The 27902-nt window shown below is 37.0% G+C and overlaps 2 protein-coding genes across 2 annotated transcripts in view; one reads left to right on the top strand and one right to left on the bottom strand.

Annotated features, from left to right (window-relative positions):
* The window catches only part of cog5 (component of oligomeric golgi complex 5), a 126463-nt gene that overhangs the window by 19655 nt on the left and 78906 nt on the right, over positions 1-27902 (top strand). Inside the window, exons 5-6 of the mRNA XM_073066321.1 lie at positions 785-854; positions 8678-8798. Coding sequence (XP_072922422.1) covers positions 785-854; positions 8678-8798 — 191 coding nt within the window. The remainder of the gene's footprint in view (positions 1-784; positions 855-8677; positions 8799-27902) is intronic.
* On the bottom strand, positions 15298-23362 carry gpr22a (G protein-coupled receptor 22a). The gene is made up of 2 exons (XM_073066989.1): positions 23089-23362; positions 15298-16659 (listed from the first exon to the last, which is right to left on the bottom strand). The coding sequence occupies exon 2, from the start codon at positions 16608-16610 to the stop codon at positions 15453-15455; it is 1158 nt and encodes a 385-aa protein (XP_072923090.1). The 5' UTR covers positions 16611-16659; positions 23089-23362; the 3' UTR covers positions 15298-15452.

Genomic DNA, 27902 nt, shown 5'->3' with positions numbered 1-27902 from the left:
AGGTACATTGATTTTGCTTTCTTTAAAATATATCATGGGCTGGTGCAATTTTACAAATCAAAATACTGGTTATAGATTAGGAATTTTTGAATTACTTTGGGGAAAGTGTTCTTGGACTTTGCTAGTCAACCATTTACTCTCTTTTAGGAATATGATTCTTTGGGTAGGTGGTGTGTAGACAAACTGAATAAATCTTCTGTCTTTTGGTATGATCTTGCACACATCTTGGGATTTTGAAAATAAATTGTGGGGTAGATGGGAAGCAAATAGTTTGAGAAAACTAGGATGAGAACTTTTGAGTACAGAAGATGCGAAGCACTTTGCTCAAAAAGAGGTAGAAGTCAAAACACTTAAACTAGTTGCAATTACAACTAAGTTTACATCTGATAATTTTTTTGCTTGGCTGGGGTATGTAAGAATTGGAATAAATACTTAAGGAATTTTACTTTGTTTCTGCAACTTATGACCACATCTTATCATGCACTGAAGTCATATTTTGGCAGATTATGGAAATTTCTGCAGTGTTTTTTTAAGCAATTGATGGTTTTGATAAAAGACAGTTGCTTGTATTGAATCCGTTTAGCTGGCCATTAAAGTCAGCTGGCTTATAAATGCTCATTCTCATTAATCTGGAACTCTGTGCCCATTGTTGTATATTAGTTTCCATATTGTCACAGTAGAATTTGAAACAAAAGCCTTGTAATACTACTGTTTTGCACAGAACTTTACTTCAACAATTCATTCACTCATTTGGTTGCTTGCCATTTTTGTTTCTTTTGAACAGGATCAGAGGAAAAATTGTTGATCCTTACAACAAGATTGTTGCTCGGACTGCACAGTTGACCAGGTTGCAGGTATACTGCTAAAATACTAATCTACATAAGAGATGATTAGCTACCTTTGATCATAAGCTCTATGAAATTTTAGATTTTCTCAGTCATTCAATGAACTAACTTTGAGTTTTATTAGTTTTACTCAAAAACTATGTAAGTCATGGCAAATGGATAACAAGCTTGGGTGAAGGGTAGGAAATAAGTATTGAATGAGATACCCCAGGGCTTGGGTTTTTTTTCCCTTGTTGACTGTCATTTTATAAGATGCTTGATGGAGATTGGCCAGTTTTGCACATTATAGTAATCAAGGTAATAGAATTTTGGGAGAAATACACACACACACACACAATGACAGATTGGTGCATGCTATTAGAATAGTAAACAAACATTTCCAATTAAATTTTCAAAAAGGAAATTTGGCCATTTTTACCACCACTAATTTTTACATCAGTACTGTATCAGGTTTAATATCACTGACATATGTCATGAAATCTGTTAACTTTGTGGCAGCATTCCAATGCAATGCACGATAAAGAATACACACCCACTCCTAACCAAAAACCATGCATTTCATTATATTTTTAATGTACATGTGATAAATCTGAACCTAAATATTGAACAGGGTTATGCAGCAGAGCTGCTGTTCATACGCAGCTGCTGGCTGATGTCGATGAATGGTAGATATGAAGTTGATTCTTCCCACCCCCCCCCCCCCCCCCGAATTCATTGTACATAAGTGACGTGTACTGGAAAACAGATGGCTGAGCTATTTTCTGTTAGCTCTGTGCAGCCAGGTTGAAACAATATTTGTGACAATGCATGAAAAGGCATCTTAAAGAGCCTCAACAGAGAAATTACCTTGTTTCAGTTTATTTGTGTAAAACACCAGAGAGGTTGTCAGAAGTTGCTTGAAGAGGAGGGAAAATTCTAGCCATTCAGATTCTAAGTTTTAGAAATTGATATTGCATTTTCAGCAGTGGAATGCTGTCAGGGTTTTGAATGGATTAGTTTGTAATTTCCAGTGATTCAAGTATTACATTGATTTGATGCCAACGGAGTGATGGATGTTTCCGGAAGAAAATTATTGCCATTCAATGATAAAGTTTTCTACTTTGTTTGAGACTGCTACTCAGCAACTTAACCCGTTTTTTTCCGGATCTGATTTATTGCGAGTATGACTGCTTTTGTATCTGCCAAATTGTAATGCATCTGAGTTGTTACGGTGGAGTGGAAAGTCAGTGATGAAGCATGCGAAGAAAATTGGGTTGCCACCCTGCCCTGAACTCCTGCAGCATTGTTCAGTGTTGATTTTCTTCAAACTGGGAACAATACTGTAGGAAAGTTTTTTTTCATGTTGGGAGCAAGAGTGGGATAATATGTAGAATCAGTATTGCATATGGGGTTTGAATCAAACACTACTTTATTGTCCTATTGACAGATGTCCCTCTTATGCCCGTCTGGAGGAATGATTACAACTTGTTACTGTTTAAGTGTTCATATTGCTTTCGTCTAATTCAGCTGATCAAACATCCCTATCGTGCTGTACTTCATTATTATAGTTGCTTTCAGAAGGTTGTTTCACCAATGCATCTTCAGCATTTGTACAGCTGTGCTATGTTTTCTGAGTGGAAGCTCTCTCTCATTAATTGACCGTCTAAAAGTATGCGAGATAACTGACATTGCATTGTACTACTGAGGACTTTTCAAATGCCTAGTATTGTTGGATTAGATGAAGACGCTCTCTATTTTGAATGAAATGTTCAACAGTGGTTCTATCTATTGTGTGTTCAGGTGAAAGCAAAAAATTCCATTTGAAGAAAGCAAGGAGTTCCGGTGCTCTGGCTAATAGTCCTTTCTCGGTTATTAAAGCAGACAGAATTATTTGTGATACTTCAGACGTAACATGTATATAATACGCTTTGTTATCCTGAAGAGGTGAAGGGGGGGTGGGGTTGGGGATGGCACGATAGCACAGTTGTTACTGTAGCGTAATACAGTGCCAGTGACCCATGTGCAAGTCTGCTGCTGTTTGTAAGGAGTCAATATGTTCTTCACCATGACTGTGTGTGTTTCTCCTGGCACTCTGGTATCCTCCCACCTTACAATGACATTTGGGTTAACAGGTTATTTGGTCACATGGGTATAATTGGGTGGCATGGGCTTGTTGGTCCAGAAGGGCCTGTTACTGTGCTGTATCTCTAAAATAAAACATAATATTTTACTCAGTGGTCCCCCTACTATGGGACATTAGAGACAGGAGCGGAATTAGGCCATTTGGCCCATCGAGTGAGGTCATCTATATTGGTCGGGGTCAGCTATGGATATTGTGTCATGGCTGTCTTGGAACAAGCCAAGGCAGTACAATTTGGAATGCAAGCTGTTGCATCTTATCTCCTGACCTGCCCATCACCTCTCTCTGGTGCTTCTCTCCCCTTTTCTTTCCATGGCCTTCTGTCCTCTCCTATTAAATATCTCTTTCTCCGGCCCTCTATCTCTTTCACCAATCAACTTCCCAGCTCTTTACTTCATCCCTCCTCCTCCCGGTTTCTCCTATCACTTTGTGCTTCTTCTTCCCCTCTCCCGCCTACTAACTCTGACTCCTTTTTTCTTCAGTCCTTATGAAGGGTCTTGGCCCGAAACATCAACTATATTCTTTTCCATAAATGCTGTTTGGCCTGCTGAGTTCCTCCAGAATTTTATGTGTGTTACTTGGATTTCCAGCGTCTGCAGATTTTCTTTTGTTCATAATTCTGTCATCCAGACTATTAACATACAATGTGTAAAGTACCAGACCCAGCGCCGACTCCGCAGAACACCAGTAGTCATCAGCAGCCAACCAGAAAAGAACTCCTTTATTCCCATTCTTTGCCTTTTGCCAGGCAGCTAATCTTCTAGTATCCTGCCTGTAATACTGTGGGCTCTTGTTTAGCATCCTCATGCTGCACTTTATCAAAGGCTTTCTGAAAATCCAAGTAAACAACATCTACTCCCTCTCCTTTGTCTATCGTACCCATATTTCCTCAAAGAATTTCAATTGATTTGTCAGGCAAATATTTTTTTTAATGAAACCAATCTGGCTTTGACCTATTTTATCATGTGCATCTATGTACCCTGAAACCTCATCCTTAATAATGGAATCTCAACTTGCCAACCACTGAAGTCAGGCTAACTGGTCTATAATTTACTGTGCCTCCCTACTAAAAGAGTGGAGTGACATTTCAAAATTTCCAGTCCTCCAGAACCAGTCCAGAATCTAGTGATTCTTGAAATATTAATACTAGTATTTCCCCAATTTCTTCAGCTATCTCTTTCATACCTTAGGGTGTAGTCTGTTAGATCCAAGTGACTTACCTATTTTCAGGCCTTTTAGCTTCCCAAGCACTTCTCCTAAGTAATAAGGACTACACTCACTTGTGCCCCTTGACATTATCAAATTTCTGGCTGAAGACTGAAGCAAAATACTCATTAAGTTCATCCGCCATTTCTTTGTTCTCCATTATAGCGTTATTTCACAATGGTCCTATGTCCACTCTTGCTTGTCTTTTGCTCCTTACATATCTGAAGAAAACTTTTGTTATTATCATTTATATTGTTGGCTTGTTTACTTTCATATTTGATCTTACCTCTCATTGCTTTTTTAATTGCTTTCTGTTGGTTTTTAAAAGCTTCCCTGTCCTCTAGCTTTGCACAATTTTTGCTATATTGTATGCCCTCTCATTTCCTTTTCTGCTGTCTTTGACTTCCCTTGTCAGCCACGATCACCTCATATATCCTATAGAATGCTGCTGCTTCAGGATGAACTGATCCCATGTCTTCTGAGTTCCTCCCGAAACTCCAGCCAATGCTACTCTTCCCACTGGTGTCCACTTTTAATGCCCAAAAATAGACATTGTTTTCCCTGGGTGTATCATCATAACACTCAGTCCTTTCTCTGAAAAAAATCTTCCATCAAGCTCTGCTTTGATGTCTGCTCACTCACTAAATTTTCCCTCTTTCTTCAAAAGCAACTTTAATTTGCCTCTCCTGAGAGAAATGATTTTTTTGTATATTGAGGATCCTTATAGGTAATGTTTCTTTCTAGCCTTTTGGAAGGGTTATTTTCAAAACAAAATGTTCAAAATATATCATGCAATTTCTACTGTTCTGACCTTGAAAGTAGGAAACCTGCCAAAGATAACACGATTTCAATAGAGATTATTCCTCACGCAATGTGGATCAACCCACATACCCACAGAAAATATTATTGTTTAGATCTTGCCATCAATGATGACTTGTATTTCGGAGGCGTATATTGGATGCGGGTATTTCTAATTTCTAATTATCTTAAAGAATTTAAGCTGTTGGTTTAACCAGGAACAGGTGCAAGCAATAGACAGATATTTTAAAGCCAATTTAATCAATATGGAAACAGTTAATTATTTTCTCATGGTTTCTTTCCTCCATTGGTTGCTTTTGCTTATAATGTGTACGTCTCATGAAAACTCAAAAAAATTAACTTCTGAAATGAATCGAGTTACCAAAATCTTACAGCTCAAAAGGAACTTGCAAAGAGTGGTTGTTTTATGTTAAATAATTGTTTTTCTTGCAGAAGCACAAGCTCATTTTATTTATAGTTGTCTTCAGTTTTAGGAATATTAATATAACCCACACATTTTCTGTAGGCTGATATGTCCTTTGGTGTGATGTAGTGATTGGCATTTATTTTACTGATGAATTTTTATTTGTAACTATTTAGTCAGTTGTGATTCTGCTTGAAATTGAAAAATTGCTAAAATGTGCAAATTCAGATGTGTCCACTAGGACTCAAACATTACCAGTGAACAGAAACACTGCAATACTTGCAATTATATTCAGAAGTCACTTTCAATTTATTGAAGTACCTTGCAAGGTTGTGGTGTTTGCAATTAATCAGCAATTTTTTTTCATGCATTCTTTCATTATGGTCAATTAATTGGTGAATAAATTTATTTGGATCACATAGGAACACAAAGCCATTTTTTTAAATGGCCTTCAGAGAGGAGGTGGATGAGCTCAACGCCTGGTGCCAGGCAAATAACCTCTTCCTTAGTGCTAACAAGACAATGGAGATGGCTATCAACTTCAGGAGAACTCGTACCACTCACACCCTCCTTTACAATGTTTGCACAGCAGTAGAAACTGCAAATAGTTTTGAACTCCTGGGAGTACACATTGCACACCAGCTCTCATCATCCCAAAGCACATCCTACACAGTCACAGAAGCTCATCAACGCCTCTACTTTCTGAGGAGGCGGAAAAGAGTTGGACATTGCACGTCCATACTCATGTCAATTCACAGATGCAGAGTTACATGCTGACAAGCTGCATCATTGCTTGGTATGGAAATTGCTTTGTGATGGACAGGAAGGCTCTGAAACAGGTAGTCAAAACTGCCCAGTGCATTACTGGCACCAGCCTATCTGCCATCAAGAGCATATACACAGAAAGGTGCCAGTAAAGGGCCATTAACATCATAAAGGATCCCACACACCCTGCTCATGGACTGTTTGTCCTACACCTTATCAGGGAGGAGGCTATGTAGCATCAACGCCAGGACCACCAGACACAAAAACAGTTACTTTCCCCAAGCAGTAAGACTGATCAATACCTCCATCCAATAACTTGACCACTACATTATTATTTTCTGTCCGTCAACTTAGGTACAGCCTAGCATCACTTATGGACATACATTCAATCTACATATAGAAGCGATCTTAATTATTTATATTTATTTCATTTTTAGAATTATTATTGTGTTCTTTATCTTTTGTGCAGCATTGGATCTAGAGTAACAATTAATTTCTTTCCCTTTACTCTTGTGTATAGGAAATGGCATTAAGTAATCTTGAAAGTTATTGCCCGCTTCAGGCATACTAATCCTTGTAGTATGCTGCCCCCTACTGACTTTTTGTGATATTCTCTTTCATTCTGTTGATTTTGGATTAATGAGTCATTTTCCACTTTAAATTGAATCTCCATTTCCAGTCTGCTCTCCTTGTATTTGAATTTGTATTTCTGTTACCATAAATATTTCAGGATTATCTTCTTTATTTGTCTTCATTGATGTAACATCTACTCTCCTTCAGATTTAGATTTAGATGTATTTATCACACGTGCATCAAAACATACAGTGAAATGCGTGGTTTGCATTAACAGCCAACACACATAGGATGTGCTGGGGGCAGCTGCAAGTTTTGCCACATGTTCCAGTGCCAACATAGCATGCTCACCATGCTCAGCAGAACAAGCTCTGTTCCTGCCTTCTAGACAAGGGTGTAAACTTTTAAAAGGTGTAAAAGTGGAGGATTTCCTAAAAAATTACTTGCAGGTTAAGTCAGTAGTAAGGAAGGCAAATGAAGTGTTAGCATACATTTTGAGAGGATTTGAATATAAAATCATGAAGATGATGTGCTATGGCTTAATAAGACCCCATTGGGAGTATTGTGAGCAGGTTTAGGCCTCAGCATCAGAGACCCAGGTTTAATCCTGTTTGAGTAGGGTTTGTACATTCTCCCTGTGATCGATTGGGTTTCCTCTGGACAGTTCGATTTTCCTCTCAGGTCCCATAGGTATGTGGATTGATAGCTTAATTGGCCACTGTAAGTTACTTCCAGCATGTAGGTGAATGGCAGAATCTCTAAAAGAGTTGATGAGAATGTGAGGAGAAATATGAAAAAAAAAGAGATCAACATAAATAACAACATTGAAAGGCAGATTGTTCTATTTCTGAGTTCAGTGAAAGTTAATATACAACTTCAAAGATATCACCTTGTGCTTGTTGCATAGTGATAGATGCATAGAAATTGGATCAATAGTAATTGCAAAGTAGAGCAATCTGACTTGCTGTAACCATGGAAAGCAAGTTCTGAGCATCAGGTTGATTATCACTGGCATATATCATGAAATTTGTTATTTTGGCATATAGTCCAGTGCAATACATTAAAATTACTAAATTTAAAAAAATACATTAAAATAGATAAATCATGCAAACAAGGAATAGTGAGATAGTGTTCATGTCTTCATGGGTAGTTCAGAAATTTGATGACAGATTCCAAAAACATTGAGTGTGGGTCTGACAGAGCTGGCCAAGTCAACTGCAGCCCCTTGTGAACCTGTGCTTTGGAGCCTTCATACCAGGCAGTGATGCAACCAGTCAGAATGTTCCCCATGGCACAAATGTGTGAGTGTAAGGTGGTCATTGTTACATCACTCAATTTGCTGATCTCTGTCTCGTTCCTATATGCTTTCCTCGCTATCTGTGATTCTGCCAGCAACTATGGTGCTGTCATCAGCAAATATATAGATAGCATTTGAGTGATGCCTTGCCACTCAGATATGAGTGTAGAGAGAGTAGAACAGTGGGTTAAGCTTGAGGTATGCCTGTTTTAGTTGTCAACTAGAACATGCCTTGTATTATCTTCACTGTCAATGCAATGAATTTAAGTTGTATCTTTAGCATTTTCATATGTTTACACTCTTAAATGGACATGGTAAGTTTTTAAAAAGTGTTAATTACTGATGTGGAGACAGTAATGATCTTAAAAAATTGTTTTCCTACATGAATTTTATAATAAAGTGTTGTGGCGGACTAACACTGCTCTTTTAAATATTTTCCCTTAAATGTTCTTCAGTTTTGCGTATTGCTTTTTGGAATTAAGCATGACTAACATATTTAAAATTAAGTGTTTATTATTTGTTAAACTAAAATTACTAACGTGAGATTATTTTAGTATTTAAATATTAAATCCTTCTAGCGTAGTTAAAACAAAATCAGCATGGTTAATAACTCTTGCTTCCAAGTAAATTAATATTTTTAAATTTCACAGGCAGCTTGTGATTTGCTTCGAAGAATAATCCGTATTTTGTACTTGAGTAAACGACTGCAAGGCCAACTGCAGGGAGGCAGCAGGGAGATTACTAAAGCTGCACAAAGTCTCAATGAATTGGGTGAGTGAATAAATCTTATGATGTTTCTTTCCTATGTGATGTGATTTATTTTGTACCATAATGCAATCTGTTTCATGGAGACTTTATTGTTCTATTTTGAGCAGTAACTTAATTCATTTTCATAGACTTATCAGTTTCTGTACATTAAGTGGGGAAGGGAAGATTTTTAAAATTTGTATCTGGAAGTAGTAATGTGTAGATTTTAAAGTATTGATACATTAATGTATTACATAGCAACAAGCCTTATCTTTCAGCTCTTAGGCTTTTGGCTATATGTGCTCCTTTCTGGAACTGAAACTTTTAAGCGCTTTGATGAAAGGCATCCTCTTAACTTTCTTGGAAGTCATAGTTTGGACTTTCTTTTGAGGTGGTTTTACTTTTTTACAAAGGAAACATTTGTGACAGATGTAGCAAAATAACATTATGCCAAATAACCAGTTGTGCCATTTTTGTAAGTAGGTTTTGTTCTGAATGAAATATAATCTAAAAGCAATGACTGATTGCAGTTTCCATATAGTATATTTGTACATGGTTGATAATGGAGTTAGAAAATCATTCTACATGATACAGTCTCTTCATCCTGTCAAGTCCACTCTTGACGACCAGCACTTGATATGTTCCATTCTACATTAATCCTGTATTTTATTCTTATCATCCTCCTCCAGATTCTACCACTTGCCCAAAAGCTAGGGGCAATTTACAAAACCAAATAACCAATCTAAATACTAGAGCAAAGTATTATAGCTGCAGATTATTGTTGGTTAAATTTTATCCTTTTCTCTCAGATTCCATCTGTGGATGTTTTTAAAATGGAAATTCCACTAAGTTGTGAACTGTAAAATGGGTAAGAAATATCAAATCCCTATTTAGCCACTTCAGCTCTCCATCTGCAGAGAAATATTGTAATGTTCCAGCACATAGATAATATTTAAACCCCCCTGACACTTATTGTATCATGCCCCTGCTTAGCAAAGACCACAAAAATGACTATGTAGATGATCACCAGAGCAAAGCTGTTTATGAAATGTCCAATTATCAAGTTTGGAAGGTGGACAGGGAGAACTTGTTCATGAGTTAGTTACTAAAGTTCGAGCAATTAGGAAGGTAAAGAGTATGCTGGCCTTTATTGCAAGAGGATTGGGTAAAAATTGCTTTTTGGGGTCCTGCTGTGGTCTAGAGCATTGTATATAGGATCAGCTTCTAGCCCAAGAAAAGACCTAGATGGAATGAAAAGAGTGCAATGTAGGTTTTTACCAGGGTGATCATATGATGGTGCATTTGTTGTTTGAGGAGAGATTAAGCAGACTGGGCCAATACTCTAGGAGAATAGAGAAAAATCTTGCATCATCTTAGTAAAACGCAAAATTCTTTGGTTGCTTGATAGGGTAGTTATGGAGTTGATTTCTCTGCTGGCTGTGATGTGCAAAATCAACTTATCTGGTAGGCACTTTGGAACTAAGATGAGAAAAAATTAATTCTTCACTCAGACGATAGTGTATTTTGGAATCTTCCACACAAGAGAGCCATCTTAGCTCAATGGCCAAGTACACAAAAGATTTATCAATAGAATTTTGGATATTGAAAGAATCCAGGTATTTGGGGTCAGTGAGAGAATGTAAAGTTGCTTAATAGATCAGATACAGAAGCCAAATGGCCTGCTGCTGCTTTTATGACCAATTAAGCAATAAAATTACAAATTATGGATCAGGAGTAGACAGTGATAGTCAGTGGAAGAAGCTTTTCAGTCCGTTATCGAACACAAACCTTAATTCTGTGGCATTATCCCTCGAAATGAACTAATCCTATGTAACTGATACTTCATCACGTGTTTTATTGTGTCTATAAATTATGATTTTAGTCACATACGAATGAACAGAAAATTTATTGTCTTGACTCTCAAATGTTGCCTCCTGATGATATATATTTTTAAAAAACTGTACACCAATAAAGAGAGAGAAATGCATATCTTAACTCTCATAAGCACTGATCAGACAGGTGAAGGACCAGATTAACATTTTTTACTGATTGCAACATCCAATTTATTTATTTGATAAATATTGCTAATCTGGTTGAACTACATTATCTATAGCTGTCTTTCCCCACCCTGCCTCCTATTTCTTATGAATTACATCAAAATAATCTTAGGTGAAATCTAGATTTAAAAAATCAAAGCAAATGGGATTGTGGGAAGTTTTAATTTGTGAATATACTTGTAATATAGTATTTATTTTTTTGGATCATTATAATATCATCACAAAATAGTTATTATGAAGAAAAGACTAATGTCATTGTATGTTGTCATTTTAGCTATCAACAGAAATCAAATATCTTGCAAGCCAACTTTGTTACTAAAGAATGTTGGCCAAGATATTGGGAGAACTACCAGTTTTTCTTTGAACTGTGCAGTATTTCATATTTCTTGAATAGACAGATGCAATTGTATTTCAGTGACTCAATTGGATTTTTTTCCCCACAGTGTGATAAGATAGTCTCTTGACCCTTCAATCTACCTTGTTATGACTTTATACCTTATTGTTTCCCTGCACAGTAACACCAGAACTGTAACATTTTATTCTGATTTTTGTTATTTTTTTTCTCTTGTACTATTTCAATGTACTGTTGTAATGAATTGATTTTTTCAATAGTATGCAAGACCAGTTTTTCACTGTACCTCAGTACATGTGACGATAATAAACCTATTTACCAATTTACACTTTATATTGAGGTAATACCTGTATTGGACTCATAAGTGAAGTGTATAGAATCACTATTGCACCGGCTTCGTTTACATTTTAGATCCGAATAAATTTTATAGTTGGTCCCTTGACTGACAACAGCATTTATTTCAAAACAGTGACCGTTGTTCATGAGTAATGCCATTTTTGATATTTATCCCAAGTGATATAATCCAAAACAGCTCTTTACTTTTATTTGCTGAATTTTGAAAGCTATGGGAAAATTGGATGCTTCAATAGTAACATTTCAAATTAGGAGTGAATCTCTCTCCTCACTCTTTATGGAAAATACTCTATTTAGTTGATATGATTTATTGGCCATGTTCTCAAACAACAAATAATAAGTAGCATAACCTTCACAGCTTCTCAGAAGAAAACCATTCCATTAAATTTGAGAGATTATCTAATGATTAACTTATTTTTCTCCCCACTGATGAAAATTATTGCTAGTGCTTCCTTTCTTATTTCAGGTTACTGACATGCTGCATGGATTGCTTTGCTTTTAATAGTCTTTCTCCAGAGAGCTGTAGAGATGGTGGGGTGGGTCACTGAATATATTCAGGCTGGAGTTTGACATACTTGAATAAGAAAGGAGTTAATGGACATGGAAGAAGAACTTGGAAATCTGTGTTGAGACAAAATTGCTTCAACTGTGATCATATTGAATAGCCAAGCAGAATTGAGGAGCAGATTGGCTTACTCCTGTTTCTCATATTCAAAGTTCAAAATTCAAAGTCATTTTTTTATCCAAGTGTGTATATTTCTGTATTTCTGGTTGATAAAGCTTTATAAACACTCTGGATCTTGCATTAAATTATTAATTTATTAGAGGTCATGTATGATTTGTTTCTCAATACACTGTGCAAGTCCTAAAGGAAATTCATGAGTGGGGCAGTACCTGTTGACCTTAGTGATTAAATCTCAGATTTTATGGTTCAAATATGAGTTCTGCTAGGGTCACTACTGTAATGATAAAAAGTACCTTGGAGTTCACCCATTATATATACAAATTAGTACATTGGGAATTGTGTTGTGCTTGGTAAGAATTCATTGCATGCATGATGGTTTTTAAAGCCAGGCCTTGCCCAGTGTCTGTACTGTGACTGTAATGCTAATACGGAGCTCCCAGTTGCCAGCCATTTTAATTCCTCTTTCTACTCCCACGCCGACCTGTATGTCCTTGCCCTCTTCCATTGCTAGGGCAAGACAATGCACATGAAAGTATGAACATTAAATGCTTCAGCTTCAGGTAATCTTTCACTCTATCACATTCTCTCCCCTTCTGGTCTTTCCAGGTCCTCTCAAATAACCCCACTTTTCATGTTCTCTCCAATAACTGATCTTCTTTCCCCCCACCCTCAAGCCCCCAATGAATCAGCTTCTTTCCCCTTCCCCACCTATTCCATCTGTTACATCATCCACACATCCCTCTCGCTTGGTCTCCTGTCCCCTTTCCATCTCTGTGCTAATATACCGACCACCCTTCCTTACTTGTTTCCTCTCTTCACCTTCCTTTCTTCTTAAGATTCCATAATCTGAAGCTTTCCATTTATCAATTGTAGCCTCTGTTGATCTCTCCAACCTTCCCTCCCCACCTGACTCCATGTCAGTCAACCTTAGTTTCGGTCTGTATAGAATGTGTATTTTCTCCCTGTGGACATATGGATGGAAACTGAGCATTTTCGATTTCCTCCAATGCCCCAAGAATGTTTAATGGCTCTTGTAAATATCGCCAGTGTAGTTGGATGTTAGGAAAATCAAGTGGTGTTAATGGCCAAAGAGTTTAGAAGGAAATAGTGGGGGAAGAGTATTGATGATCTAGCTGTTACAGGCCTTGTCCTCTAACATAAGGGAATAAGAACCATGCATTAAGAGAACAAGTTAGCCCAACAACAGGAGGTCTGCGTAATATCTTGATTATTACATGGCATGAACTAGCTTGCCTTTCTTTTCTCGTTTCCAGCAGGATGTAGATCGTTGGAGGTGTGGGTGGAGAAATAGATGGGGTGTAATCCAGGCAAGTGTGCCTGTTGCACTTTGGAGGTCAAATGTAAAAAGAAAGTATGCAATAAATGGCAGGATCCTTTGGAACATTGTTGCAAAAAGAGATCTTGGTTGCAAGCTCTCTGGAAGTGGCTACATTTCACTAGAATGATACAGAAGGAATATGGCAGACTTGCTTTTATCAGTCGCGTGCTGAGGAGAAAAGTCAGGAAGTAATGTTGCAGCTAAATAAAACTTTGGTTAGGTTGTATTTGGAGTCTCGTGTACATTTTTAGTTGCTACATTTCAGTAAGGATGTCGAGGTTTTGAGAATGTACAGAAGATACTCACCGGGGTGTTGGCTGAATTAAACAATATTATCCATAAGCAGATTGGACAAACTTGGATTGTTTTCTCTTAGAGTGTTGGAGGCTGAAGCAAGACCTGATAGAAGTTCATGAAATTTATGATGGCATAAATCTTTTTCCCTGAATAGAAATGTCATATCCTAGAGGGCATAGCTTTAAGGTAAGAGGGGGAAGTTTAGGGAGATACTGGAGGCAAATTACTTGCATAAAGAGTTGCAAGAGGGCATGATGGAGGCAGATACATTAGTGACTTTTTTTTAGAGAAATTTAAGCAGGCACATGAACATGCAAGGAATGGAAGGATATGGATCAGGGGCAGGCAGATGGGAATAATTTAATTTGGCCTTATGTTCAGCATAGACACCATGGCCTGTTTCAGTGTTGTCCTGCTCCTGTTTTGTAATGTAGGAAACTAATGATAAGGCTTACAGGATCTCTGAGAGAGAACCCCTCTCTCACTCTTTCAGATTTAGCTTTAAATATTTCTTATCTTATATGTCTTCCTAATACTTCAAAAGAAGAGCTTACAGTTTATGAAACACATTTACTTGATGTAATAAAACACTACAATCATTTTGTCCAAGTCAAGATTATGTAAACTGTACCAAGAAGTATGATAATTTAATCTGATAAAGGTACACATAATTCAGAATAATTGAGAGCAATTTGCCCTTTGGAAAAATTATTGTAATCTCTAAATTTCATGCATTAAATATAATGCAGAGGAATGGGATTTCATCTTGTGAGCCACTAACTGGAAAGCAAGGTTATTAATAACAGCAATGATTCCTAAAATAAACTCTGCTGAGCCTAAATCATAGAGAGATGCAACATGGGAATAGGTCCTTCAGCCTGCTGAGTCCATGCCAACCATTACTATTCCTGTGATTCACTTCACTACTCCGCTTCACTATTCCTGCATAAATACCATGTCTTATTCTTGCCACATTTTCATCAAGTACCCACAGATTCTACTACTTACCTAAACACTAGGAATGTGGAAGAAAACATGAATATCCACACAAAACCTATGATATCACAGGGGAATATGCATCTGGCATGAGGATTGAAACTGGGTCTCTGGTGCTGAGGGAACAGCTCTGTTAGCCACACCATTGTGCTGACTGAAAGATTACTTTTGAAATTGTTTTTTGTTTTGTTTTCTTGCTTTAAACCATTCCTCTTGCTAGCTTTAGATTCTCAATGTTTTTTGTTTCAAGATAGAATTTGACAATGAAAATCACAATGAAAAATATTATAGTCTAAATGATTTAATTCATAATGGTATGAAGCGACAGGTAAAATAAGTTGACTGGAATAATCAGCTTTACAACATTTGTACTAGTTACATGATGCACAATTATAATTAAGTGATATTTACAAGTCAGGAATATTATTTGATTTTCAAAAACCTTGGTATTTTAATTGTGGGTCAGAATATGTGTATTATTAACCATTTTACAGATCTTTCCAACTAAAACAACTTGTTTTCATATTCAGCTCAAAAGTTGTTGGTTCATACTTGTTATTTTTAAAATCTGAAGGAGGGTGTTTTTCTTGTGATCTAGCTAGGAGTTGTGAATTGCTGCATGTTTAGGGACTGGATCAGCCTCAACAACTGAGACCACTCTCTTCTTCATTTTACTCCTGAGGACCTTTTGGAATTTCTGTCGTGCAAATGCGTATAGTAAAGGATGGAATATAGTTGTGCCATAAGCAAGAATGAGAAAACATAGTCTTAATTTTACCATGCCCTCACTTAATCCTTTACATATTATAACAGTATTTAAAATTGACAGTGGTGTCCAACAAATGAGAAACGTTGAAATAATTAAAAGAGACATGCGGAAAACCCTTTTTTGTCTTTCCCGCCTTTCTCGATGCTGCTTGACAACTCTTCTTAGAGCAATTATTACAGAAACTGAAGTTCTTACTCCTAGTTTGATGTTATGTCTTCTATTTTCTGATTGATCAGTATTTTCATGTTGTATACTTAGTGGAATATTCGTCTTTCTTTTTCTTTTGTTCTGCCTGGTTGAAAATCGGGAACCTATTTTGATGTTCAAGGCTTGGAGTATTTTGCTGTAGGTTATCAACATTGCAATAGCAGTGAAGGAAAAGATGGGAATCTGAATAAAGAGATGGTAATATATTCCCAGGTCATTGCGATATTCATTTACACTAAAACATAAGATTGTTTTATTTTGCCAGGTGCTTTCATCATTGCGTAGATTAAAGAAATTGACTTCAATGAAAGGGATTGTAAATGCAGAAAAGGATGCAATCCATACTGTTGTTAATAACGTTATTGCTCTTCCCATTGTCAAAATCCGATTTGCTGGCTTCACAGAAATATCGTAACGATCCAAAGTGATTGCAAGGACATTTGCTGCTGTTGCTACACTAGTAAAAGAAATGCAAGCTTCATGAAAATTACAGATCAAAGCTCTTTCCTCTAATGAAAGGAGAGTGACAATTACTGTAAGGGGAATGCATCCAACACATATGACAGCGTCCAGTATATGCAAGTTCATAGTGATAATATTACTGACTGAATTAATAAGGTTTGACTTCATACAGTAAAGTCCCAGTACTGTCAAATTGCTGCTGAGTCCCAACACAATTTCCAGTATCAAAAATCCAGTAAGGAATGCTTGAAAACTTGATGGGTAATCATCAATATGATGTGTCTCATCACTAACTGTCAGATTAATTTCCGATTGCATGGCGGCTTGTATAGCGGAAAGGAAACAGGTTCTTTGTAGATGATCAGTCCTGAAAGTGTAAACAAGAATATTAAATTCTACTTTTTTTTTAGCTAGCAAATAAATTGATTACAAAAATATCTTCTCTTTTTTGTCATTTCACTCTTCACATACAGCTTTTATAAATTTTGTTTCCAAATCACAAAATTTCAGCCAGTTTTGCTGAAGGTTTTTTTTGTGTTTGCTGCCCAGAATTTCTTGTAATTATATAACTCATGTGCAAATGTAGAAATTCAATATTCTATTGATTTCTAGGCTATACTAGCTGCTGAGCACTAAATGAAGTCCACAGTGGAGTAGGAGCATACTAGACTTCTTCTGCATGAGCACTGGGTGACTTGCAGTCAGATTGAGTACTAGGTTACATCAGGAAAAGTAATTAAAACAAAAAAGGCTAGAAAAGGTTATCTGCGAAAAGAGAAACGATTAAGGTTTTGGATCATTAGAATTGGGGAAGAAAAACCTGCTTTAAATTGCAAAGCGAGTGAGGCAAGAATGTGAATAGTGATCTGTGACAGTGACAAGTTGGATGCTATTTGATGGGTTAATGAAAACTGGTAGAGAGAGAGAAAGTGAACACAAGCTCCAATGTAAGTTCAGTTAGAGAATACAAACAAAGGAATGTAAAAGTAATTAAATGCAGCATTGTGGCATGCATCCAGTAGGTCAGATTGTGATAATGTGATAATGAAGAAAGAAAAATCTAGTGAATGTCATAGTGGGATAACCTGCAGCAGAAAATGGCCAGTTTTGATATAGATGAAGAAAGCTGATTTCTTGAAATCAAAAAATACAGTATTGAGTCCTGAAGGTTGTAATGTGTCTGGACAGCGGATGAGGTGCTATCCCTCAGCTTAAATTTAAGTTGCAGGAGGTCATAGTTATCAGTCAGAGATGGAGGAGGATGAAAAATTCAGCTGAAAAGCAAAGGGGAGCTTTGAGTCACCCCTGCAGACGGAACATGGATGTTCTGCAAAGTGCCCTGTGCTTCATCTTTCCACTGTAGAGCAGACTACATTATGAATGGCAAATTCAGTACACTAAATGAGAAGAATTGCAAGTTTGGGTCCTTCAGTGAAGGGAAGGGAAGTAGTAATAGGATAGGTGTTGCAACTCTTGCAATTGCTTGAGGTCAGTAGGTCCATTGGTTTGGATGAACATATTGTGTAGGGGTATGGTGTATGAACTTTAGGGAAGATCTATTTGCAGTAAAAGGAGTACAGTGAAAATTTATCAGGTTGATTCCTGGGATTTTGAGTTTTTGTATGAAAAGGAAAGTTAGTAGGCTTGGCCAATAATAAAGTGTTTAGAAGAATGCAGAGCTGTTTTTCCCCCTGGGTTGGGTGTGTAGAACTACAAATTTCAACCTCATAAGCACCCTGTGTACACTGCTTCAGTGCTTTGGTCCACACTGACCAATACAGTAAAGTGATCGCCTTGCTGGAATATGAGCAATCAGCAAGGACTCACCTGGAAGAGGGTGGATATTTCAGGCAGATGAGAAGAAGTTTCTTCACCTAGAGTGCTGTTGATCTTTGGAACTCTTAAGCCCAAGGTGGATGTGGATGCTTAGTCAAGGATATGATTGTGAGCTGTTTTTTGGTATTGAAGGAATCAAGTTAATACAGCAAAGTGGCTATTAAGTAAATGATCTACAATGGTTTTGTTTACTGTTGAAGCAGGAGTGAGAGGATGAATAGTTACAACTGCTTGTATTCTTTATTCAGAACCAGTGTTTGGAAAATCTATGCATGAAAAAGAAGTAACTTTTCATGACAGCTGTTTGTATATGTTGGCATTTCCCTTGGTGTCTACCCACAGCACTAATTTGTTCTAGTCCTCATGATTCTGGAATCCAAATTCACTGATAATTACTTGCATGCATTTTTTCTTTTTAAGAGAAAAAGATATCTGTTTGCGCTGTAGGCTGCCTTTCTATATAAACCATATAACAATTACAGCATGGAAACGGGCCATCTTGGCCCTTCTAGTCTGTGCCAAACACTTAGTCTCAGCTAGTCCCACCTACCTGCACTCAGCCCATAACCCTCCATTCCTTTCCTGTCTATGTACCTATCCAATTTTTTTTTAAAATGACAAAAACGAACCTGCCTCTACCACTTCTACTGGAAGCTCGTTCCACACAGCTACCACTCTCTGAGTAAAGAAGTTCCCCCTCGTGTTACCCCTAAACTTTTGCCCCTTAACTCTCAACTCATGTCCTCTTGTTTGAATCTCCCCTACTCTCAATAGAAAAAGCCTATCCACGTCAACTCTATCTATCCCCCTCATAATTTTAAATACCTCTATCAAGTCCCCCCTCAACCGTCTATGCTCCAAAGAATAAAGACCTAACTTGTTCAGTCTTTCTCTGTAACTTAGGTGCTGAAACCCAGGTAACATTCTAGTAAATCTCCTCTGTACTCTCTCTAATCTGTTGACATCTTTCCTATAATTTGGTGACCAGAACTGTACACAATACTCCAAATTTGGCCTCACCAATGCCTTGTACAATTTTAACATTACATCCCAACTCCTATACTGAATGCTCTGATTTATAAAGGCCAGCATACCAAAAGCTTTCTTCACCACCCTATCCACATGAGCTTCTGCCTTCAAGGAACTATGCACCATTATTCCTAGATCACTCTGTTCTACTGCATTCCTCAATGTCCTACCATTTACCATGTATGTCCTATTTGGATTACTCCTACCAAAATGTAGCACCTAACAATTATCAGCATTAAACTCCATCTGCCATCTTTCAGCCCACTCTTCTAACTGACCTAAATCTCTCTGCAAGCTTTGAAAACCGAGTTTATTATCCACAATGCCACCTATCTTATTATCATCTGCATACTTACTAATCCAATTTACCACCCCATCATCCAGATCATTAATGTATATGACAAAGAACATTGGACCCAGTACAGATCCCTGAGGCACACCACTAGTCACCGGCCTCCAGAACCTGACAAACAGTTATCCACCACTACTCTCTGGCATCTCCCATTCAGCCACTGTTGAATCCATTTTACTACTTCAATATTAATACCTAACGATTGAATCTTCCTAACTAACCTTCTGTGTGGTACCTTGTCAAAGGCCTTACTGAAGTCTAGGTGAGCCTTTGCTGATTGCTGCTATTTCACTTTGCTGCACGTATTGGTGTGGACCAAAGCATTGAAGCGATGTACACAGGCTGCCTATGAAGGTTGGTATGGGGTGGTTTAGGTGACTGCTGTGTCCTGGAGGAGTCAGTGGACAGTAGACTTAGGCCATTATTATGGTAGGCATGGTGAATGCTGGAGACTAGCACTGGCTTCTCTCTGTACTGAGAGGCTAGCTCTATCCTATTGGGTTTTCATCATGAATGTGATGGAAGCTGTTCTCTTCCCCTCGGTTGGCCAGCTTACCTCAGTGCAGAAATTTGCCTTGGTAACTAACTCAGTGGTGTTTATTGACCATTGACCTTGTTACCACAAAGCAAACTCTAGGCCTTCAATGTTATCCAATAGTAAGGTGATGAGAGAGACAATTGTCATTGTCAGGGGGAGTTACTACCAAACATCAGCACAGTCCATGCTGGCCAGGATGAAACCCTGAGCCTACATCTTTCACATTGCTTCGCTCCAGTCTGCACAAAATCAGCTCTCACTGGCAGCCTCTAAATATAATCTAAGTGGCTCATTCTACACCAAGCCTTAGGACTATTTTATTTCAGTAGTGTCCACAAGGGCTGAGCCTTCTGGAGTCTCTCATCACCTTCTGGATCAACAGCTCACAGTAGCAGGCAGGGCAGTGCTTCCCACCTTGTACACAGTCTGTTAATAATGTTTCCATATATAATGCTACAATGACCCCTTTTAGTGCTGATTGATGAGTGTTCTTGTTTCTGGGTATATCCAAATGACTAAACAAAGTAATATATTTGTGTTTGCTCTGTAGGTTATGATACTGTATTTTTGTATAATTCAGAGTACAATGTTCCAGTTTTTCTTAACACAAAAAAGAAATGATTAGAATAAAATTTGTCAGTATTGGCTAATGTACACTTTCCTGATCTCAAAAATCCACTAATTTATTGCACTCTAAGTGTAAAAGTTGCTTTTTAAAATGAAAAGCTATTTACAGATTTACACAAATTACAGATTGCATTTGTGTAATTATTTCTAAATAAACATAGATTCTTAACAGATTTGCTAATCAGTTATTTAACTGGTTTTTGATTGAATTGGAGTTGATGAAAAGTGTCAGATTTAATATGATGTGTTTGTTATAAATAAATACCAAATAGTACGTCCACTGTGTTTCTTCAGTTGGACTTGATATATAACGAAGTTCCCCTTCACAAATGCATGATTATTAAATAGGCAAAACAAGACACTGCCTGCATCACTATCAATGCAGTAGACAGTTTCAAATTAGGAATTGATTTGAGCTAACATTTATTCTGTAATATTAGGTACTGCATCTGTAATATCTCCAGAAAGAGAATTCGCACTGCATCTTTATTTGGCTAGTTAAATGATGAGTGTAAAATAGCTACATTTTCAATGTAAACTGATTTTGATGCTTTATAAAGTAAACATGCCACATTTTAGTGTATGTGGTTGTATATATCATATAAGCAACATGGAAAAAGTAGTACACAAAAGGGATAAGTAAAAAGGAATATTGATGTTAATGTTTAAAAGGACAATGACTCTCCCCTCTACTGGGCATGGTATATAGCGCCACATAGTTTGGGTTTTCCTTGGATCAATTGGCTCAAGATCCTGTCAGTGTTTGGATCGTACCTCACACAAAGGAAGATGGTTGTACATAGTTATTAGAGATTAATTTCCCAGACCCGGGCAGAATAGAACAGTATCTTAGGACCAACCATTCTTAGTTGCTGCGTCTGACCTTGTGAAGGAAAGGTCCTTGAAAATGACTGCACAGTGTTCAAAACCATCTTCAATTTGTTTTTCAACTCCTCGGCAAATGAAGCAATTCATAACTGCATGCAGCAAAACCTAAATAATATTTTGGGCATTGACTGGTAAGTGGCAAGTAGGATTCACACCAGAGTAACACCAGACCATGACTAGATCTGACAAGATTTGTGGTATTAATATAGTGGAGGACATGGAAGAGATATATACTTGACTTTCAGTCTGAGCAGTTTCAGTATATTTCAGCACCTTCTTTGCCATTTGTTTCTTGCATTAATAGGTAAAATTGTTTTCCTATACTATTAAAACATGTACTAGTATGTTCTTCAGTGCTCCATATACATTTTGTTTTTCCTCTAATGAGATTCAAAGGGAATTTAAATAACAAGGATGCATGATTAATTTTGGTGTTTCAAGTGTAAGCAATGTCAACAAAATTATGTAAACTGTTTGAATAAACCGTTTGAATTAAAAACAGAAAATCCAGAAAAACATGCAGCAATTCACAGGATTGATAGAAAGAGAAATACTGTTAACGTTTCAGATTGAGGACCCTTCATCAGAAATGTTGATTGCATTTTGATTTCTAGACTTTTAGTGCTTTTCAACTGTTGTCATTTTTAAATAGCACCTCAAGGGACATTTGGTAAAGCAGCAGTGAGGATGATACTATTCTTGATGCCTTTTTACTATTAGACCAGAGATCCGACTAGATGGTAAATCTTTTCAGATTGAATTAGGTTTCATCATAATTTCAGAATTAACGTTATTTTAAATCGTGAGGCAGTTTAAGCAAGCCCCTCGCTTTTATTGTGTGAATTGAAATTCACTTTGCTTAGAATAAATAGTGGCTCATACATAGCATCAAAGATGTGATCTTTGAATTTCTGCCAGAATCATTTGATGACTTGATTCATATTGAGACCTACTGAATAATTTTCAGATTGCCTTTAAAGATGAACGAGAAAGCAGACCTGGACAAATCATATTTACTGCTCCTGAATTGCTTGTTCCCAGTAAATTGTATTGGACAGAGCTAGTGCTTCAGAGCTAGTGAGGGTAGATTTGTATTTAGTTCTGACCTCTGTAATCAATTTAAAGCAACAAAATGGCTTCACATTCCAGCTACAGATAATGTATTCAAATAAATTAAGATAGAACTAATTGAAGTATGTTTGTATAGAAATTAATTATGTATAAAGTAAAAAGCATAATAGAAAAATGCTGCAATGTTTGTCAATTCAAAGAGCAGCTAAAACTGACCATTTAGATTCGGTTCGTTTCACTTTTTCTGAACGTTTTGCATGTGTCCTTGATTTATGGGAAACCATTCACTACACAGTAATAAAATTAGTATTTCTAGATATATTATGAATAAATATATTAAAATGCTTTTTATTTCGTATAATAAAAAGTAAATTATTTTTCAGAATTTCATGACTAAAATTATTATAACAAAATTAATAAAACAACTAATTACTAGAAAAATGAACAAATCTTACCTTGGCTGGAAACCAAAACCAAATCTGTATGTGGGCCATTTAGAATTGATCCTTTGCTAGCAGAATATAGTGAAGAGTTTCACGATTGTTTTGGACCTAATGCTTTGAGCAAGATTTGCTTCGACTATTATTGTTTTAACATATACAATGAGTGGATTTCAGTAGGCTGCTGTTGCTTCTATAAACCAAGAAATCAATAAGCTTCTGAAAATATCTCATCAAAGTAGCATACTGCAGCCTTGTGTCTCTGGAGATCACATTGAGATTTAGCTCTCTCAGAATGGTATGGCAGCGTGAAGTAATTGTGGGCGGCATTCACTGAATGACAGCTTGACTCATTGCCTCCCTTTACTGCAGAGAATTGCAGTGTATGCATTTGTTTTGATTTGCTAATCATTAAAGGTTTATCCACTTTTTCCTGCAAAGATTTTTTAAAATCAGCTGTTTAAATAAATATATGGCTTGATAAGTGAGGAAAATTCTCAAGAAAGAAATCATAAATTTTGAGTCTAGTTAACCTGATCTAAAGATGAAAAATGTCTATTCGGGGAAAGTATTTCAAATAAATCTTGGATAAAATTTTATTCTTATTTTCTTTTGAAATTAATGAGATTTTTAATGTAGTTAAATACTGTAGTGAAGTATAGCTCCTTTCTCTTTATTTTACAGTTAGTAAAATTTTTTGTTGTGAAATGGTAATTATTTTGCTGACAATTTCATCAATAATTTAGTCAGTTGCCTCATTACATTGAAAGTATTTTGTACATTTGTATCTCACGGGAGCTCATTTGACAATTGATTGATATTGTTAATTATATTTCCCTTGGCCATTATCAAGTGAAACCAAGTAAATAAGTTACATCAGGCTGGCGTGTGATAATAATCCAATTTACCCCATGGTGATTATTAGAAGTTGAATATTTTATGATGTGTGTGTGTGTGTGTGTGTGTGTGTGTGTGTGTGTGTGTGTGTGTGTGTGTGTGTGTGTGTGTGTGTGTGTGTGTGTGTGTGTGTGTGTGTGTGTACAGTAAAATAAATACTACAAAAAAAACTACAAAAAGTTAAGCATTTTAAAGTGGTAATTTCTAGAAATTAACAGGTTATATAGACTATAGATGTGAGGTAGTAAGTGACCTTTGCTTCAGTAGCAGTCTGTTTACATTCATTGATGCCTAATAAATACATATTCAAAGTACCATGAAAAGTACCCTTAATCAGATTTTGTTTTGTTTTAAATTCTGTGCTCCAAATCTTTTCATTAAATATGTTTACGCTTAGAATAGCAAATCTTGCTGGTCCTTGAGCCATGTTTTATTTGCAGACTTCGAAATCTTTAGGTGCTGTTTAATTTGTTTCACTTACAAAATCTGCCGGAGCTACAGTAGATGGCTTCTTATGGGAAGCCCTTTCATGTGCATCTTGCATTTGCTGTTTGAAGTTGCTGCATTGAGCCTTCTTTGCTTTGTTTGTTCTAGTTGTCTTCTAGGGCGAACATATGCCCCTGATGAATCTGCTAATATGTAGAGCTTCTGTGTGTTATGAGACCTTTGCGTCCTGTTAACAACTGAAAATGTAATTAAAAGTAGTTTAAATGACAATAAAGGTGAGACATAATAGTTCCAGAACAATGAAGGATGTGATAAGACATAGACCCTAAGATACAGGAGCAGAATTTTGCCCATGAAGTCTGCAACGCCATTACATCATAGCTGATCCATTTTTCCTCTCATCTCCAATTTCCTGCCTTCTCCCTGTATACCTTTTCGTGCCCTGACCAATCAAGAATCTATGAACCTTTGCCTTAAGTATAAATAAAGCTTGGCCTCCACAGCTGCCTGTGACAATAAATTCCACAGATTCACTTCTCTCTGGCTAAAGAAATTTCTCTTCATCTCCATTCTAAAAGGACACCCCTCTATTCTGAGGCTCTGTCTTCTGGTCTTGGAAACTCCCATCACAGAGAATATGCTCTCTACATCCACTCTATCAAAACCTTTCACCATTTCATAGGTTTCAATTAGGTCACCCCTCATTTTGCTGAATTCCTGAATTCTGAATTCATCATTCCTGATGAAGGGTCTCGGCCCGAAACGTCAACAGTACTTCTCCTTATAGATGTTGCCTGGCCTGCAGTGTTCCACCAGCATTTTGTGTGTGTTGTTTGAATTTCCAGCATCTGTAGATTTCCTCGTGTTTGTTCTTCTGAATGAGATGCTCTTCATGTGACAATTTAATTCTAGATCTTAAAGTTAGTCTTAAGTATCGCATGCAATGTCGGAGAATGGTGGGAAAGGCATTACTGGCCTATTCCATTCCTGTATCAAAGCTGGTAAATCTCCGAAAATACTGTGCTATTGGAGCAACCGTATTCAAAACTTTTGTTTCTCATTTTACCTAAGGCACATACTGGATTTGTTTACTGCTGTTGTTACAAATAGTCAACTTAAAGAGAGATCTTTGTTTTCAGCAGTTGGCATTTTAAGGAACCGAAAAAGCAACCAAGAATACAAAATAGTTAACCAGAAAAAAGCTGACTATAGTGAAATGTGGAAGAACTTGGCCTAGGTATAAGGTACGAAGGCAGAAATGAAATGCAGGGATGGATGCAGGTCAGAGAGATGGCTTGCTTACAAGTCTCATTATGCTGCCTAGGATGCAGGGAAAATCCTGATGCCTTTGGGGGGAAAAAAATGCAGTTCAATAATACAAGCACAAGTCAAACGAATGCAAAACTCAGAGGTTTCTTTAAACTCATTGTTTGGGATCCGAGTGTGGCTGGCAGGATTAATAATTTATTGCTCATCCCTAACTGTCTTTGAGAAGTTGATGTAAACTGCTGCCTTTCACCACTGTAGTCCTTCTGCCTAGGGAATTCCAAGGTAGAGATCCAGGAACGATGAAAGGTCAATAAAATGTTTCTAAATCAGGGCGATACAGATGGGAACATGCAGGTTTTGGTGTTTCTTGCCCTCCCAGGTGGTAGAGCTCTAGAACTTGGGATGAGCTTTTAGAGTACCCTGGGCAAACAATTAAAATGCATTTGCAGATGATGCATAGTTTAGCCACTAGTGTAGGGAGTGGATGTTTAGGGTGGTGAATGGGTTACCACTCATTTAGTTGCTTTGTCCTGGACAAGATTGAACTTCTTAAACTTTCTTGGGGTTACACCTCTCCAGGTAAGTGAAAAGTTATCCATCACTCTTTTCACTTTTGTCTTTTGGTAGGAAGATATTGGATGTTAGAGTTGAATCACTCACTGTGTGATACTTTATTTCTGACCTCCTGTTACAATCATAACATTGTAGTAACCAGTACACTTGAATTTCTGGTAAATGCTGACCTAACATGATGTTAATGGTTGAACACTTAGCAATAGTGTTGCCATGAGATGTCAAATGTAAATGTTTAGGCTTCTTCTTATTGGAGATAGTTATTGCATTTTTGTGATGTGACTTAATTAAGCCTTAACAGTTTGGCAGTCATTATTAAGTGCCTCTGTACCATTTTTGACAGCATTTTCTATTATTTTCCTTCATGATTGAAAGTAGAGTGAATAGGTAATAATTAGCTGATTAGGCTTGTCCTTTTGTGAACAGTTCATGATTTTACCTGGTCATTATTCTTCATGGGCTTGGCTCAACATTGTTGAGGATGTTCTTGGAGCCACTTCCTCCTGCTGGCTGTTTAATTAGCCACTGTCATATATAATTAGGATGACGGATATTTGATCTGATAAGTTGATTGGGAGTTTATGTGCCTCTTGAATATTGAATACTGTTAAACACACTTTGTTCTGTGTTATAGCTTCATTATATGGCACTATATTTTTACATATGCATAGCACCGCTCACAGCGTGACCTTCTGCTTTCCTCTTTGAAAGATTATTGTTCTTCTAGCTTGATGGTTATGGTAGATTATGGGATATTGCTTCTCTTGAGGTCAGAGATTGTGTACTTCCATTGTTGCTGATGGTCCTCTCTGCTCATGGATGACCAATTTTGAACTGTCAGATCTATCATCTAACCCAGTGTACTAAGTGTGAAAGAAGATTTTGTCAAAGACCGGTTAATTTTACCAATCTTATTGTTGATAGATGGATGTTACACAGCTTGATTTGTGAAGGTACTGTCAAGTTGGTTTATCTGTTGTGTTTATGTACTGTACTCCTGTCACAGACCTAGTTTAACAACTGTATCCACAGTGCACTTGATAATGGACATGTTGAGTGATTTTTGCTACTTTCCATGCCTCCATTAATCACTTTCCAACAAGGAGCAAACTAACCCATCTACCAAGATGAAGTGGTTAATAGGTATCAGGTAGAAGTTTCTTAATGCCATGAGACTTCATCAGGTCTGTATTCTGGAGTCAGTGTTGATTCCAAGGATTGCTCTCTTCTGTGTGTTTGCTATTGTACCACTTCCTATGATACAATGACTACAAGGATGGAGAGAAGTGTTGTGAGAGTAAAAGGTATTTTGGCAACTAACATTAAAGGAAACCAAAGCAGTTAGGGCTTCAGTTTCTTATAAAATTCCTAATTAATAGGTAATTATATTAAATTTAGATGTTGCACTAACACATTTGTATTTTTCTTATCTCCATCAATATATTATTGACCGTTGCCTTTCTGTTGTCATCAAATCATAGATTCATGCCCATTCTGTTCAAGAAATGAAGGCTTTCTCCTGCATTCAATTTTTGCTTATAATAGACAATAGACAGTAGGTGCAGGAGTAGGCCATTCTGTTGGATGATATCACCTTAATTTCATAATTTGCCAATCCATCAAGGATCAAGGCCAAGATGGTG

This window comes from Hemitrygon akajei, chromosome 14 (genome assembly GCF_048418815.1).
Source record: "Hemitrygon akajei chromosome 14, sHemAka1.3, whole genome shotgun sequence".
NCBI lineage: Eukaryota > Metazoa > Chordata > Chondrichthyes > Myliobatiformes > Dasyatidae > Hemitrygon > Hemitrygon akajei.
Note: the sequence above shows the minus strand (reverse complement) of the source record. Positions and strands in the feature narration are given on the sequence as shown.

Coding starts and splice junctions, on each gene's coding strand:
- gpr22a (XM_073066989.1), bottom strand. CDS start 16,610: ATGCAATCGGAAATTAATCTGACAGTTAGTGATGAGACACATCATATT.